This window comes from Carassius gibelio, chromosome A1 (genome assembly GCF_023724105.1).
Source record: "Carassius gibelio isolate Cgi1373 ecotype wild population from Czech Republic chromosome A1, carGib1.2-hapl.c, whole genome shotgun sequence".
In the NCBI taxonomy this organism is placed as follows: Eukaryota; Metazoa; Chordata; class Actinopteri; order Cypriniformes; family Cyprinidae; genus Carassius; species Carassius gibelio.
The window spans coordinates 9,624,292-9,642,736 of NC_068371.1; the positions used below are offsets into that span (position 1 = coordinate 9,624,292).

At 35.5% G+C, this 18,445-nt stretch overlaps 1 protein-coding gene and 1 long non-coding RNA gene across 2 annotated transcripts; one reads left to right on the forward strand and one right to left on the reverse strand.

Annotated features, from left to right (window-relative positions):
- The first annotated feature begins 7 nt into the window (after positions 1-7).
- Positions 8-2,013, forward strand: LOC127986941 (uncharacterized). Its single transcript, XR_008161004.1, has 4 exons — positions 8-1,454; positions 1,584-1,628; positions 1,831-1,890; positions 1,995-2,013. It is a non-coding gene; the product is annotated as an uncharacterized LOC127986941 (long non-coding RNA).
- A 1,040-nt stretch (positions 2,014-3,053) lies between these two features.
- slc29a4b (asolute carrier family 29 member 4b) lies at positions 3,054-11,524 on the reverse strand. The gene is made up of 11 exons (XM_052589144.1): positions 11,332-11,524; positions 10,628-10,753; positions 9,908-10,039; positions 9,717-9,830; positions 9,446-9,574; positions 9,284-9,358; positions 6,954-7,222; positions 5,926-6,058; positions 5,156-5,343; positions 4,828-5,068; positions 3,054-4,311 (listed from the first exon to the last, which is right to left on the reverse strand). Exons 2-11 carry the CDS (start codon positions 10,749-10,751, stop codon positions 4,160-4,162), a joined length of 1,557 nt encoding a protein of 518 aa, XP_052445104.1. The 5' UTR covers positions 10,752-10,753; positions 11,332-11,524; the 3' UTR covers positions 3,054-4,159.
- Between the last annotated feature and the right edge of the window lie 6,921 nt (positions 11,525-18,445).

An 18,445-nucleotide genomic window follows, 5' to 3' on the forward strand; every position in this document is an offset into this window, starting at 1 on the left:
ATATATATATATATATATATATATATATATATATATATATATATATATATATATATATATATATATATATATATATATATATATATATATATTAGCAGTCTGGTGAAAGGATTCCAGAAAAAAAACTAAAAACATTTGTTTTCACTTAAAAGATCATTGAGTTAAAAGGACAATCACAACTATTAATAAGGTCATCATTTCCCATTAAAGAGGTGGTATAAACAAGCTCTTTGTCAGTTTAAAATGTCACCTTCGGATATGTGCCAAAATAAAACCTTGTTCATATCTTCATGCTTTGTGTTCACTGAGATATTCTCTGTCTTTTAGTTTGAGATGCTGTAGCCACACTTTAGGCTTGTGCCGTCTGAACATAATGAGCAGTTTTTTTTTAACAACCACTTTGTTTGTCTGTCCGTTGTTTCTCACACGTAATAGAAGAGCGAGAGTTCATTAGAGAATTTGAGATGTCTGATTTGTGAGCAAATTGATCTTTTAAATCACCATTTCAATTAATAGGTTAATGTGGTTCACAAAACTGGTCTCAGTGAGTTTCTTCTCTCATGAACACATCAAGGAAAAGGAATTGTAATTTCCTGACAGGTGTCCTGATTGTTCTTGAGTTTCAAATTAACTTTTGATATAATTCCTTTAAGTCTTACAATAAAGCATTCACAGATTAATATTCTTAAATATGAAATTTTAGATCACAAAATCAATTGATCACCTTATAATTTTTCAGTAACGTTAGTTGCTATTTGAGTTCACATTGTGATGATTTCAATTAATTTTATTGTAATGTGGTTGGTTTTGTGTAGAGTTTTTCCAAAAACACTGAGACATTTGGAATGTGTGTGGGATAAAAGTAAAAAGTGTTTATAGAAGGAATGAATGAATGAATGAATGGTTTGGGGAAATTTGACCTAAATCAGTTATAGTGTAAGTAATAATAATACAAAAAAAAAAAAAAACTAGCATTTTGATATATGATAATTTTTAGAATCAATGCCATATCATACAATTTGTGAATATTCAAGTATTCACTGGATCACTGGCTGTGGTATTGATCATATAAAATACTGAATCTCTGATCACGAAACTTTACGTGAAAATGGTGGGAAAAGGTTTTCTTCTAATTGCGAGACCACTGATAAATGTTGGATGTGGATTAATGCTTGTGTCTACGGTTGTTTTTTTGAATGTGGTGAAGATCTCAGCAGATCAATTGGAGGTTGTCTCGTTACAGCGAGATCATGAGTGCTATATATACATAGACCTGCTCCCTGGTTAAAGACCAGACACCGTGCTACTGTACGTACGGTTCTCATCTGCATACGCCTAGTCATGCTGGCTGAACACTGGCCAAAAGAGCACTGCAGTTGTCCTGACTTCAAATTACAATGATGGGAATTAGCGTTTTTTTCCTGTTGTTGTTAATCGCAAACCTGCACGATCAGGTATTTTATTCTTTATTTTTTAGTGGTTTAATATGAGATTCCAGTATTATATCAATTCTATTGTTTAATTACTAAACTGAAAGTGTTATGCGGTTTTCATTGTCACATTATATTCTCTTCATTGAATAGGTTAATAGCTACTCGCTCTTTGATAGTACTGCTATACATTTTGAGGTAAGTACAGTTATGCTATTTATATGATTTAAATATGATTTAAATACAAAATATAAGCTGTTATCACAGTTGCAAAAAAAATAAAAATGATAATAAAAGGTATTTTGGCTCTTGATCTTGCCGAGAACTTCATCTCTCAGCCTCTTCATCATGATACTGTTTCTTCACGTGCTGATGTTGTCTCTTCTCTCCGGTGGTTCAGCCAGAGTTGTGGAGAATTTTGAGAATTTTTTGCAACAACATTTTCTGGACCCCAGTAGAGGTAGATCTGCCAAACTCTTAAGTAATGTTCATTATTATGTCACATTTTATGACACTGGCAAGATTCCCTTGTACCCAGCCTACAAGTTATTGTTATTGTTACAGTTATTGTACAAGTTTGAAGGGTTAAAGAGCTGCACAAGACAAGACAAATGGTACATTGAACCTAAAGTAGGTAAGATACTACTCTAATTCTCATAAAAGTTGTATCATATTATTGTTTAGTTTTTTTGTATTGTTTTTTTTTTTCTTGTGGTGTGGATGGAGTCATTTCAAATGTATTGCTAACACTAACATATTTGCTGTTTATCCTCTTAAAATAACTCAAATAAATATTTTTTAAATGTATTATTTTCCTCATATATGTGTGCCACACTTACTGGCATCCTATCATATGTCATAAGTTTAAAGAAAAAATAATATAGGATCTGAAAGCTTTTCAACTTGCACAATATCTCTAGATCCATCAGACATCTGAGTTCCACACATCTCTAGTAAAATGTCATTGATTCATTCTTCAAAATAAGGGATTCCAGATCATAGATCATAGTGAATTGGTGGGTTTTTGTTAAATGTGAGCCAGAATCATCACAATTAAAAGAACCAAAGACTTAAACTACTTCAGTGTGTGTGCATTGGAATTTATTTAATACATGAGTTTCACAATTTGAGTTGAATTACTGAAATAAATGAACTTTTCCACGACATTGTAATTAATTGAGAAGCACCTGTATACATTACAAAGCTGAAAAGCAGAAAGAGCTGTAAAAAGGTGTGGTAGTGATGAATTTGTAATATATTTTGCTGGGATGAAGAACAACAATAGATTTGGAGTGAAAGTGTTTGCTGTACTTCAGCTAAAGTGTCTGTGTCACATATTTCTTTTCTAATGTGAACTGTCCTTAAAGGGTTAGTTCACCCAAAAATCTAAATTATGTCATTAATGACTCATGACCCTCATGTCGTTCCAAACCCGTAAGACCTCCGTTTATCTTCGGAACACAGTTTAAGATATTTTAGATTTAGTCTGAGAGCTCTCAGTCCCTCCATTGAAACTGTGTGTACGGTATACTGTCCATGTCCAGAAAGGTAAGAAAAACATCATCAAAGTAGTCCATGTGTCATCAGAGGGTCAGTTAGAATAAAAACAAACAATAAAAAAAGTTGTGAAAAGCTGGAGTTCAGTTTATTAGAAGAAATCATTGAAGATTTCATTATAATGGATTGAATTGTAATAGAGTGATGGGCATATTGAAATTACAAAAAAAATCAGCAAACTTCAATGAGTTCTGAGTTCTTAAAATGACAAGCGCTAATCTTTTTCTATCCTTTTCACACTTTTATTGACAGAAACAGTGTAAAAAGGACAGTAAATGACAGGATGACAATGGCGAAAGGGCTCCACAATTCATCCCAACGCAAGCACTGCAGCTTCCCAGGCTGCTACAACAACTGCTGTATTTGGCAAAGTTTGATCCGTGGAGTCAAATCTCATTTACACCATTTACACAAATCATGTTTTTCCATTACACTGTTCATTGTTTTCTATTTAAACTCCATAGACTGATGTGTTTGACCGTTGCACATTCTAAAAACGTGGAACTAAAAATAAAAGAACTTTTAAAAATGTAAAAAAAAAAAAAATTCACTTCCCTCGTCTCAAATTTGTCAAAGCAAAAACATGTTCTCTGTGAACTGTAAATCCTTCCTCCTACAGATTTACCTCAATGGGTGAATAATGAAACTATTGGTTACCTAACCTTGGTTTAAACAGGTCAAAGTGGAGGGTCATAATCTAAAATAAGACACCAACACGACTATAACAACCAGCCATTAAGTAGAATTACAAAGCATACCTTACAGTAAATTACACACAGTGGCCGTACATTTAAACATGACAGGAACACTCAATACATCGATTCATTTAGCAAGGTGATGGTTATTCAGACAGTCTTAGATAATGCTCTAATGAATATATCAACACATTTTATATAAGCCAACATCCCTGATGAACAAATCCGCATATGTAGCTGCTCACCAGCACATGTTGTGCTTTGGATACTGTTCCGTACAATGAAATTCTAATATGCTGGTGTCCCAAACTGGGATTCTTCACTTGCTTAACCAGCAGACTTTCCATGCATAAACCAGACTGGATCAGTATGCAAACTCTGGTCTAAGTTGGTATTTTCAGCAAGGATAGTCTCTGGAAATGTTCTTTATTCTTACACTAACAATTATACAAAACAGTGTGTATGTGATAAAGACGCTCAATGGCCAGGCATATAGCTCTGTAATGTGAGTGTGCTGTTGAGTTTCAGTGTGTGAGTAGAATGTGCCTGTGAGGTCAGGCTGTATGTTGAGTAAGACACAGCAGACCCCAGCATCAGTCCCGCCATATATGATACCGTCATGGTGTTCCCTGTAAAAAAATATTGGAGAAAAAAAAACGCTAAAGAAAAATCACAATAAATTTTCCATATATCAGTTGATTCTCCTAGACAGAGATGAGATTAAATGGTCTATTGCTTCTCAAACTATTCTCATTTCAAATAATACAATTATAAGAAGCCTCCAAAAATTGGCCAACAGTCAGAGAATTAAATATGAACTCACATTTGAGCAACACATTTGAAATATATTGAACTCATATATTTGAGCTAAGCTATCCACGTGAATTTGATCTCCATGAATTTTGAAAAATTCTCAGGGAACTGCAAAATAAATAAGAACATTCTGTTCATCCTTAAATAATTTTATAGTGATAAATCTGATGTTTTAAATCTCAAATCTAAAAATTTGTAACTTAACAGATATTTATTATTACAGTAATTCGACAACTGCATTTAAATTTTCTTCTCAAAGCACAACTGATAACACTTACAGCCCTAAATCTCCAGAGTAACAGATGTTTTACTTGTGTGTCAGCCATACTCACCTGCCACTTCTCGCTGTTGAAGTGGCACCTTGCCTGCCGCCTGTATCATTGGTACAGAGCCAAGGTATCCATTACTGATTCCCAGCATCAAAGACAGGCAGCAGGGCCAGGCTGGGTGCGCCAGCAGAGGGTGCTGCACGGGCGACACGCACATCACAAACAGAGGCAGAAAGAGGACCCGAAAACATGAACACACCAGCAGCTGCACACCACCCCACTCATATGGACACGCTGCTAAGATCTAAAGAGAGAAATCAAGAGCTTTGAACATTTCCATTTTTAAATGTTAATTCATGCTCATAGATGACATCAGACAGCTTTGTTTCACCTTGCCCACAAAGTCTGCCATGTTGAACAGAGCCATGGTGAGAATAGGCAGCCATTCTCCCAGAGTATCATTGCGTAACTCTGACTCCAAACCAGGGAACAGACACAGTGTGATGAAATATGTCACCAAAATTGAGAGCATATAGGGCCAGATCATCCGAGCAACAGCACACCTCTGATCCAGCAGCTCTGTAAGAAAGTCATCATGCATTATGTCAAAAGATTCCAGGCCTGAAAATGCAATGTTAATTAGATGTAAAACAACAGGTCACCAAAAATAAAATTCTAATTTGCTCACCTTCAGGCCAACCAAGTGTAAATGTAAATAATTTTATTTACTCATCAGAACAGATTTGGAGAAATTTAACATGGCATCACTTGCTCACCAGTGGATCCTCTGCAGTGATTGGGTGCCGTCAGAATGAGAGTCCAAACAGCTGATAAACACACTGCAACAATACATTAGTAATCCCCACGACTCCATCAATTAATATCTTGAAAAAGTGGATTATTGTGCTGTTTTTATCAGCTGTTTGCACTTCCATTCTGTTGGCACCCATTCACTGCAGAGAACCCATTGGTGAGCAAGTGATGTAATGCTACATTTCTCCAAATTTGCTCAGATGAAGGAACAAACTCATCTACATCTTGGGTGGCCTGAGGGCGAGTAAATTCTCAGTAAATTTTCATTTTTGTGTGAACTATTCCTTTAACTTTGTTTTGTAGTTCACTGAATAGCTACAAGCGTTTGTTATCAAACCTAAAGCTCACCCTTCACGCTCATCCAGGTCCTTTTGGTGTCTGGTTTGGGCACGTCAAACCTGACGTATATTCCGTCTCCATGGGAACCGTGACCCAGATTAACTGCCTCAGCTTCGTCAACTGTGCTTGACACCACTCCATCCTAATTTGTGGAACTGCCGTGAGTCAATGTCAGTTTTATCTTTGAGCAAATCATCCTATCTTAAAATCTGGTAGGGCTGTCTACTGCTTACAACAAATTTGGGCAAAATTAATCATTTTATATTGAGATGGAACCATTTTCTACGAAAATGTTTTAAATGATAAAAAATATATTTAAAATAAACATTTTCCTTGGCTAGTCTTGTTAAAAAAAACACTTTGGCATATTTCTAAAAAGATTACTTATTATGGAAATAAAATTCTTAAATGACTTCAAATGTGCTTTTGCAGTTCAGCAGATTTGGTCAGCACATTAAAAGAAGTGTACTTCTTTAAAGCATGACAAATTTGATTAGAAATCATGTTTTAAATTATAACTTTAAAGTAAAACTTTTAATTTGACATTATTACAAAGTGCACTTTTTAAAAAGTGTACTTTTGTGTGTTAAGAAACATACTCAATAAAGTGTACTGTTTTTTTTATTAATAATATATTTTCTCCAAGTACAGTATTTTTGAAATATACTTTTAAGATTTCAAGTACACTACAAGTGCATCTTTGAGCATACATGTACTTCTTTTTCACAAGTCTATGTCTATGACCTTGGATAAAGTGATTTTGCTATGGTTTGTCACAGTGCATTGTAAGATTGCCTTGTGTCAGAAGTGTGTATACATCCAGAAAGATTTTAGCTAGGGAGCTTTGAATAACTTATTACACCCATTTTGTTGCCATGTAAAACAGATGTATTTTCCTGGAATGTAATAAAATAAATAGTTAGCCACAAACCCACAGAAACCTTTCAAAACCTGTCAATAACATATGGATAAAAAACCCACACTCAAAACAATCCCAAAAGTCAAGTGCAAACCATTATTTCTATGTGTGAAATTACCTCTTCCTCTGCGCTGCTGTCATAATGTATCTGATAGCCACTGTGGTTTTTTGTCGTAAAATTATTAATTTGTCCTTTGAGCCAGCTGTGGCGAGCTCTATCGGTGTGATAACGGACAAAGTGTGTCCGTCGGACCACCACGTGTAACAGAAAACAGAGCGTCTCTATTGAGACAGAGAACAGGAAGAAGATGATGGTGTTTTTCTTCTCGTCTTCCACCAGCAGCTTTGTGAAAATCCGACTCAGAGAGACAATAACTCCTGCAGTGCCTGAAACAACCATAATTGACAAAGAGAAAATTATATATATATATATATTATATAGTGCTATACAAACCAACATTTCATTAAATCATGGAAATTGGGTGAATTCATATTTTGCAACAAAAAAAAATTACAAATCTCTAATTCATATTACCGTAATGCAAAAATAAATAAATAAATCTCATTACTGCAATGTGAATCTATATCTAAATGTTATATATATATATATATATATATATATATATAATTTTTTTTTTTTTTTTTTTTTTTTTTTAAGAATCTGTATTTGCTGTACTGCCTTTAAAGGAGACATTGGATGCATAATTCACTTTTACATGTTGTTTGATTATATTGTCTTAGCAGTGTGTGGACACAACCACCCTAAAATTATAAAATTCCATTAACTCTTTTTAATCTCCAGAAAACTTAAACAGTCTCAGTTTTCAAGCCGTTTGATTCTCTGAGCAATATGACAACATATTGCTCAAGCCCTGCCCATGAATAGTGAACTGTCCCATATAAGCATATTTCCACCCTCAGCCAGTTGTACACTGTCCATTTTATCTGTGCTTGAGCAGCTGATAACATCTCATAAGCAATGTAGATGTTTTGTAGTTGGATGTAAAAATTAACATAAGAGTCTTCATTCTCTCCTGACACAAGAGCCACTGAGGACGCAGTGGAATAGTTTTGTTTTTGATGGTAATGTGCCACCAAATGCACCTATATTCGTTTATGTCTGCATAAATCATTTTACTCCAGACTGCTTTCTAAACAAGGGACAATTCAAGGAAGGTCCTGCTAAAAACATTAAACTCAAGGATGGATCAGTTCCCACTGTTTGTGATCCAGCTGCACCTTTTTACAAAATAAAATTTAAAACAGGTATGTTGTAGGATTTTGATGTGGAAATCATTTTTCCCCTGGAGGAAGCATTATGGTATTTTGGTCAGAAGTGACGGTTTAAAGTTAAAACACCTTGATGGATTCTTACAAAAACACAGCTTTTTGCTTTACAAGATATTAACTGAGGGACTGGAGTCGTGTGGATTAACTGTGGATTATTTTGATGTTTTTATCACCTGTTTGGACCCTTTTTCTGATGGCACCCATTCACTGCAGTGCATCTGCTGGTGAGCAATTGATGTTATATACATTTGTTCGGTTCTGATGAAGAAATAAACGTATCTACATCTTAAATCTTCATTTTTGGTTGGGCTATTCCTTTAAAGAGCAGTTCATATGGGTTTTCGGAAAAAAAATTTTTTTTTGCAATTTGTAACGTAGCTATCCTTCGATTAAAACAGCCTGCAAAGTGGTTAATCAAAAAGTGCAAGATAAATAAAGATATTGTCTCTCAAAAGAAAGAGTCAACTCTGAACCACCTTAACGAATCGTTACATTTTTTTAAGTCTTCTGCCTGTTACCTATATATGTAACAAGGTAACACATTTGCATAATCCCCGCCTGCCCACGAAATACAAATGGAAATACTCAGGCTCAAATTGATAAGGTAATATCGATGTCATTTTTGTAAGCTTATAGCATTTTTGTTTAAAAATTAACATCCGAGGGAAAAAAATTATTATGGTAATGGCCGTTTTGTTTCTGACACGTATTATATACAGAAAGACCAATCATAACACATAACAGACTTGGCAAGCTGACCAATCAGAGCAGAGTAGGTTTATGGAAGGGGTGGAGTTTACAGGCCTTAAGCTCAGAACTGCTTCAAACAAATCGTTTTGAAATCATTGAAATATTATTCTGAAATTAAATTAATATTCTGAGAAAATGACAATGTTTTCTGACCTTAGATGCATTTAAATCTGTTGTAGGCGAGTCCACACAATATTAGGACACTTTATACCATATGACCTGTTCTTTAATACTTTTATACAAAATACTTTTTTTTTACTTTATTATTTAAATTACTGAGAGTCTTCATCCATTCAAAAAAAACAAATTGCATTACGGTAATGAGAATGGGAGCAAAATAATGTGAAGTAAATATTAAATTCATTCTAATGAATAAATGAGTCATGTGGTGATGGAAGTTTGGCTCACTCTCTCCAGTCATCACGCCCTGTGTGTACCTCTTGGGCAGCATCCCAGTGTAACCATAGAAACTGGATTGCTGCACTGTAAAGGTCAAAAGTATAATGTTTACAGATCACAAAAGCACAATGTAGGCCAGTCGCAAGAGCATGCTTGCTTGTATATATTTACCTGTGCATCCAAATGCAACAATGGCAATTGCAGCTAGAGTAAGAGCATAGGACTGCTGAGTGTCAAACAGCTCCAACCAGACGTCAAATACACTCACAAACACCAAAGGTCCCAATGCAAATAGATATCCTATTTATGCAACACAGGATAATTAGTGATACTGGAATCAAAAAATAAGTGTGCGTGCATGTAAAAATGTTGCAGAGGAGCTGGTGAGCTTGTTTTAGACTTTACATAATTTTCTTTTGAGGTGGTTTTTGCATGTTCTCACCCACACAGATGCGAGTGTTTAAGCTCAGTCTCTCCACAAGAGCGTTGTTCACAATGACAGCACTGAGAGCCACCATAATATACGTCAAACTCATGTCGAACACAATAGAGGTGCCTGATAATAGAAGATAAGTATTTTGACTGTGCAATACATAGCTGTCATTGATGTGTAACAGGTTGGTCGTATCTCACCTTTGAATTTGTGGTGGAGGTAGTCCACATCGGTGATGAAACTATTGTATGGCAGTAGAAAGCCAACACCAGCCAACAGCATGGCAAAGTAAATGCCATGGTAGCGATCATCAGGAATGGATTCCTCTGAGTCTGAAAAGAAGACACAAGCTTAAATGAATAGCAACCAGAATGACAGAGGAACTTGATAAACTTGAGCCCTGTTTTAATGAATAAAAAACAACTCAATGCTTTTGTGTTGTGTATGATGGTATCTTGAACTAATGCTGGGTTTTTAGAAAGTTGCATGGGGTTTGTGACTTGACAAAAAGCTTATAATTAATTTACAAAACAATTAATAAAAAAATATCTACTTAAAAAAATAAAAATAAATGTTAATAAATACAATTATAAATAAATACAAAATAGAGTTGTGAATGTACTTTTGGTTATATTATTGAAATATACTACTTAAAATCTCAGGGGGATTTTCGAGTACATATTCATATTCAAAAAGTTTGGGAATCTTTTCAATAATAATAATGCATGCATTATTTTGGAAATTCTTGCATGGTATCCACATATGATATAACCTTAATGTATGCACCAAATACATTGATATATACAAAAGAGATATATATGTGTATGTGCAATTTAATGTATTTTTTGTATGTGCAATTTTTATAGACCTGATTAGTATATTCGGTTATTGTTTAATATTAGCTGTTGTACATAACTCACCATGAAAACTGTGAGATTTTATCCGACCCCTATTCTCCTCCTCTGGCAGCTGACTGAAGCTGAAATTCGTGATCACAGCCTTCTCTCTACCCTGCCGATTTCTGCTCCACTCCTCAGAGTACATGCCTGGGAAAAAAATGTCAGAATTCATATATTGGGGAAAAAAAACTTGTGTGTGTGTGAATTCATATTATGATATCTTGCACCAGTATCCACATAATTTTTTATAGACCTATACTCTATTATTTTGTTTTATGCAACCAAGCATTGCAGTGGTTTCTTATTTGTTCCTACACCCGTTTTCATTCGAAGCATTTGGGCATGAATGTGTTTCTCTCCTACCAGTTGACTTTGTACAACCGCGCGCGGTTTAAATTTTACGGCATGTTATGAAACACAGTTAGACAATCAATTGGACTAGGTGATAAACGCGAGATTAACAATGACACGGCGAGGTCACCTGACCGTTCCACCAAAGCTATTTTTAGAAATATGGAGACTCAATGTCATAGTGTATTTTTCTACAGCGTGGAAAAAAAGAGATATTATATCACAATTGCTGTTGGAACGACGGATCATTTGTCTTTTTGACATGCTTCTTTATATATGCGCAACTTAATGCAATCGATACGTACAGTATGATAATAACTGAACATCTATCAGAGCTGTCGCTAGATCTCGTGAATGGATAACAGGTCTCTTACCTGATGTTCTAATGTCATTCACTTCCTCAAGCGAATAATCTTTAATTAAAATCCAGTGTCTCGTTTCCAAGCGGTGTTATTTGAGGATGCTCGTTTTCTGCTCCCTCATTCTCTCTCGAGGCTCCCCGCCCTCCTGAGCAAGTCACGGAATCATCACGCGCTTGACAATTGATCACCGGGGCTAGTTGTCACACTTTCTATAGAGGGGGTTCATATCTGTATAAACACATAGAACCTTAAATCAGTGTCTATAAAAAATTAAATAAATAATAAAATAAAAAAATAAAAACACTTGAAAATTTCCACCGTTACTGTCCAGGAATAAAAAATTAAGAATGAATAACATTTATTTTAAATAAATACAATTTATTTTCTACACTCTTAAAAATGTGCTACTTTTTGATGCTGTGAGGGACCTCTATAAAATATATTATGAATAAAGTCATAGGCTAATTGTGGAAATATTAATATTGTATATAAATTAAAAAAATGTCTTGGAAAATAATTAGTTTCTATAATATTATTTAGTTTTTTACCAAAACTAACTTTAGCAGTGTATTTGTTTTGTTTGTTTGTTTAAATCTTAATATATATATATATATATATATATATATATATATATATATATATATATATATATATATATATATTAAGATTTAAGATTAAGATTATATATATATATAAATTGAATATTTTCTTATTGTAATGTTTTATCAATTTTAATCCAATTTAATCTTATTATTATTATTATTATTATTATTATTAAAATTTTTACACTGTTTTTCAGTTCTCTTTCCATGGACCTCCTAGTACTTCCTTTTGGCCCCTCTGGGAAAAAAGATTCTTTGAGGAACCAAAAACTAAAAAATGCTTCTATGGCATCATTCCTTGTGGAATCTTTATTTTTAAGAGAGCATGGTTAGGACTGAACTAGGTTTGAAATTAACACACAAAAACACTGCAAGTGAAAACACATCTGTGTGTACATTTTTGACAGTTGAAGTTACTGAGATCCAACCACTTTGTCAAATGGCAACAGTCTTCCCCATTTAATGCAAATCGTGACATCTGCATCTGGATTTTTCAGCTAACCATATTCATGTTACCCACCACCATCTTGATAAGGTGCATTTGCATTTTAGGGAAAAGTGTTAAACAATTTTCTTCAATAATAAATATTTCTCTTCTTTTGTAGTTTGAAGTACTGTTTTCACATGCCAATGGCTTTCTCCTGGGCAAAAGACCTCAGGAGATTTCAGAAGTAATGCAGAACTGAATGCTTAAATTATCTATTATCCTCATTTAGGTCACTCTATAAGACCTTATCTTATAGACAGGTAAGTTCTTATCAGAGTAAAAAAAAAACAAGAAAAAAAGAAAAGAAAAAAACCCAGTAATATTCAAAAGCAGCAGAATTTTTATCAAAGGAGATTAAGGCAAACACATGAAGACATTAAAGCTAATTTAGATGCACTGGAAGATAATTTTAGAAACATGTTGTCTGTGAGAACAAGTGTGATTGTGTCTTTTATTCCTACATGCTCAAAAAAAGAACAACACACACATATATAAAGTGTCATCTCCATGGAAACATTGTGTGTGAGATCTCTCAGGAGATGCTGAGGAAACAAAACCCTTCATCCTCATCTTCTCTGCAGTATGTGGGTGGGTGCGCTCAGCAGTCTTATGGGGGGCTACACACAGTTAGCAATCCTGCATTGCAGTCTGTCATGGAAGATAAAGAGAGAAAAATCTACTGACTCGATATGAGAGCAAATACACACTTGCACACATACTGTACACACAGCTCAGTATCTTACTATTACATTAGTCTTGTTTTGTGCATCAGTGGGGAAAGACAGAGGAGTTAACCAGAAGTGATTTTAAATGTCATGAATAATCATTTCACATGCTGCAGCAAAGTGTCTCCATTTATACATGTATACTATGGCTGTGAACCTCAAATCGAAAAAGTATATTTTTAGGAAACTTAAAGATTATATAACTGTTCTTGCATATTATAGAATATTACTGAAATAAACACTTTCAATACACTTTCATGACTTTTAATAGTCACAATAAAACAAAAATACATAAATCATTATGTTTTAAAAAGTAATTTGTTGTCAGTGTGCTTTAAGTGAAGTGACATTCAGCTAAGTATGGTGACCCATACTCAGAATTCATGTTCTGCATTTAACCCATCCAAAGTGCACACACACAGAGCAGTGAACACACACACACACACACACGGAGCAGTGAACACACACACACACACACATAAGTGGGCAGCCATTTATGCTGCGGCGAGCAGTTGGGGGTTGTTCAAGGGCACCCAAGACGTGGTATTGGCAGCCCGAGATTCGAACCCACAACCCTAGGGTTAGGAGTCAAACTCTCTAACCACTAGGCCACGACTTCCCCTTAAAGGAGTACACTTAATCAATAGAAATAAACAGGGAACGCCTGGAATCAAATTAACACCATGGGGACAGGAACAAGAAAGACCAAATATGGGGATGGAAACACATGCACACAAGGCACACAAAAACAAGGAACAGAGTCTGAAATAACGCCCCCCTCCAGACAGCATTTCCTCAGGACAGACTTCTTTGGTACAGGGACGCCACCAAAGCAGTACCAGATCTGGGCAACCCATGCACCCAGTGGGCTTGACATCAGTGCAGTCAGAGGGCTTGAGGAGCAAGCACATCAAGGAGGGTCCCACTTTATATTAGGTGGCCTTAACTACTATGTACTTACATAAAAAATAAGTACAATGTACTTATTGCGTTCATATTGTATTGTAAAACACTTTTGCTGCTATTGAGGTGGGATAGGGGTAAGGTTAGGGAGAGGGTTGGAGGTATGGGTAAGTTTAAGGGTGGGTTAAGGTGTAAGATATGGGTCAACAGTGTAATTTTAAATGTTATTACAGAAACTAAATACAGATGTAATTACATGTAGTTTTTTTTTTTTTAAATATAAGTACAATGTAAAAACATGTATGTACACAATAAGTACATTGTACTAAATTATTAATTAAAATGTAAGTACTTAGTAGTTAAGGCCACTTAATATAAAGTGGTTCCTCAAGGAGCTTGAGGAGCTGGCACTTGAGCGAGCTCTGTGGCTGGAGCCGACAAACGGAGCAAGCACTGGGGCTGGGATGAGGGCTGTGAACCATCTTTTCCTCAACCTCCTCCCATGGTTATGGGTGAATTGGGCATGCCGGCAGACTTGTGTGAGCCACAGTCAGTGAGCTTGACATTGGTGCAGTTGGTGGGTTTGACTGCTGAACAGCCGGTGGGTTTGTGGGAGCCGCAGCAAGTGGGCTGGGCATTCGAGCGGCCAGTGGGCTGGAGAGAGCCATGTCCGGCGGACTTGCCTTTGGAATGCACAGCATTTCTGGGCTGAGGATGGGGTTGCTGGGAGGAGATGGGTGGTCGGAACATTTGGCTAGGTATGTGGAGGACATTTACATTATCAAGGAACATTATCACTGACTTCAGTCTAGCATGAGTTTAAGCACATTAACTCACTCAAAAAACAAACAAACAGACAGACAAACAAAAAACTACCGTTATAATCAGTGGAGCTGACTACACTGTAAAATGAATCTCATTTGGATCGCGCGAACATCTGCGCTTTGTTGTTTATGATGAGAGAAATCGCGAGAGGGCAGATTTCTGTGTCAGCGCAACCATCCAGCTTCTCAGCAATGACTCATCTAAACACCTCTGATTTGCCATTGCATTCATAAGCTCAACACAATCATGTGTGATTGGTAGTAATGCTCAACGCTGTAAAAAGATATGATTCAGCATGAGCAGATAAATTCAGTGCCCTATTGTTTAATTGCGCAGAGCTATTTGGTGCCATTTTTGGCCCAAGCCCACATTAAATTCCGACCTGTAGCCTGCAGCCTTACACACGCTCCGCCTAGGCTTATTCTACTTGAATAGTTTTTATGTAAATGTAAATGTATCTTCAGGGTTATAAAAAAATTGTGGATAACTTGAATGTAAGGGATCCAGAATGATTTTCTGAGCCCTTTTCCACACTCTGGATGTACACAGTTCTTGAAGGGTGGGCAGGGGAGCACCAATAATCCTTTTCAGCAGTCCGAACCGTTCTCTGTAGTCTTCTGATGTCTAATTTTGTAGCTGAACAAGTGAGAGTGAAGCACCTTGGCTGCCATGTGCAGCACCATCAGTCTGAAAAGCCATCAGTCTTTATCACATTCTTTTGGCAGTGAATGTTTTGGGTGGATTTTTTTCTTGGAGTGGGCGGGTTTTGGAAAGCTTTTGGGCTGACAACATTTCCAATTTTGTCAGAGAAAATTACAGCTATATGGCAAACCTTTAGAACAGGTGAATGTGTTAAGGTATCTAGGGATTTGGCTGCATGCTAAACTGACATTTGGAATACATATAGTAGTGTCACCAATGTCACGGTGGCTGTTCTCTTTATCATTGATAGATCTTCATTTCCAAAAAATGGTTAATTTTAAAAATAGGGTGAGAACGAAGGATGCATTGGTTATGTAGTGTCTTGAGCAGAATTATAGTTTAATAATAACAATTTTCACTGATGGATCTAAAGATCCAGAAACAGGTCGAGCTTCAGTAGCAGTATATCCACAAGATAAAAAAATATATCAAGATAAAATTGTTAAAAGGGTATCTGATCAAGTAGGAGTTTACACAACAGAGATGGCAGTAATATTGTTAACCACCAGGTGTTCAGCATTCTGTCTCGGCATTATCAAGTCTAATAAGTGGAAGATCCTCAAGACAAGATATTCTATATGAAATTTGTTTAAGTATGTACAGGATAAATACATGAGGAAGAAAGATATGTTTCCTGTGGGTTCCAGAACATGTGGGAGTAGATGGAAATGAGGAATTGGTTTATAGCAAAGGAGGAGCTGAAATTATCTTATATATAACTGAATATTCCACTTTGTAGATAAGGCTATAATTAAAACATCAATAAAAGGCAAATGACAGGTACAGTGGAATGAGGAGGGAAGAGGAAGACATTTATCAGATTCAAAATAAAATTGGTGGTGAAAGAGAAAGTCGAGGCAATAGAAGAGAAGACACAATCATTACAGACTTCGCCTTGAGCATGTACAGCTGTTAATTATTTCCTGTATAGAATGAACAAACATGAGTCTGGGAAATGTAGTCAGTGTGGATTAGCAGAAACTGTAGAGAGCATGCATTAATATGCTGCACTGCTTATCAAAATGAAAGGATAATTCTGGTGGAAGAGTTAAAATAAATAGTGATAGGAATATTACACTTAAAAAAAACTGCTGAATAATAGCTCGGAAAGTTATAGAGTAGTGATCGACCGATATTGATTTTTTATAACCGATACCGATACCGATTATTTGTATGTTTATGTACCCGATAACCGATATGCAGAACCGATATTTATTTACTGTTATACTTCTGTTTCTGACAATTATTACAACACAAATGAGCTGAAAAAAAACATTTTATTTATAACAATCACTCCCTCCTTGCATACAAAAAAAAAACATTATATTAATACAAAAATAAATAGAGGGGTCTGAGTCCAAAAAATTTAAGCGCACTGTTACTGTGTCTTTGTTTTAAAATAAAAGCTTTGATGAGGTAAAAAAATAAAAACAGGTTAAAAAATTAAGCACAAAAATGATTCTAACATATTGGTGGGGGCGGGAGGGCTATTTAGGAGTGCATAGCCATTTACTCCCAGCTAAGCAGAACTAGGTTTTAGTGTAGAAAACAGAGTCTTTCAGCATTCTGCCTTGTAAGCCTGCTTCCTTCAAAAATTTTATGCAGTGGCATTGCTTGAGGCTTCCTGATCATCAACCCAGTCAGGTGCTGAGCAATATGAACGAACTTTTTTTCCCGAGACTATATAAAGTTAAACAGCACTTGTCAGTTGGCATTTTATGATCTAGATTCAATCTAACGTTAGATCATGAAATGCCAACTGACAAAGTGCTGTATGACTATAACTTAATCAACCGCGATCGCGCATGGAGATAATAAATAATTAATTTCCACAAAGCGGTATATGTATATGTGTATTAGCGAAATAATTGTTATGTAGTAAATGATAATATAATCTAGTGTGTTTAAACAAGATAATCTTGTCAAAAGTTTCATTCAGTGGCATTGCTTGAGGCTTCCTGATCATCCACACAGTCAGGTGCTGAGCAATATGAACGAACTTTTTTTCCCGAGACTATATAAAGTTAAACAGCACTTGTCAGTTGGCATTTTATGATCTAAATTTAATCTAACGTTAAATCATGAAATGCCAACTGACAAAGTGCTGTTTGACTATAACTTAATCAACCGCGATCGCGCATGGAGATAATAAATAATTAATTTCCACAAAGCGGTAGGCTATATTTATATGTGTATTAGCGAAATAATTGTTATGTAGTAAATGATAATATAATCTAGGGTGTTTAAACAAGATAATCTTGTCAAAAGTTTCATTCAGTGGCCGTGCTTAAGCCTCCAGATCATCTGTCAGTTGCTAAGCAATATGAACGAACTTTCTCTTCTAGACTAATGGTGAGCAAATACAACATATAGAGAATTCAGTTCAACGCTTTTATTTTCAACATGCACTCATTCATGTCTGTTTTATTTAATTCATGTAAAGATACGTCTTTATTGGGGCAGGACATGATGAATTACACTACGTGACTCAATGAGTTCGTCTCAATTGTTTAGAAACAAGCTGCATAAATTAACTATATCAGGAATTTATGTCTCAGATCTCATTTGTGCATGTCTTTTATGTTAAATAAAGTTGATTAATTAAAGCAAACCAAGTAGAACATATATTTACCTGTGCACCTGAGTTGTTGTTGACTGATCTCCTCAGACGCCCGGGCTGCAATGGCGGAAATCTCAAAACGGCCACAAGATGGCGCCATAAATCGGCGAATCCGATATTACAAAACCGATACCCGATTATGGAAAAATGCTTAAATATCGGGAAAAATATCGGTAAACAGATACATCGGTCGATCACTATTATAGAGAATATAAAGCACTAATAAAATATTTAAGAAAGGTGCATCTGTTTAAGAGGATTT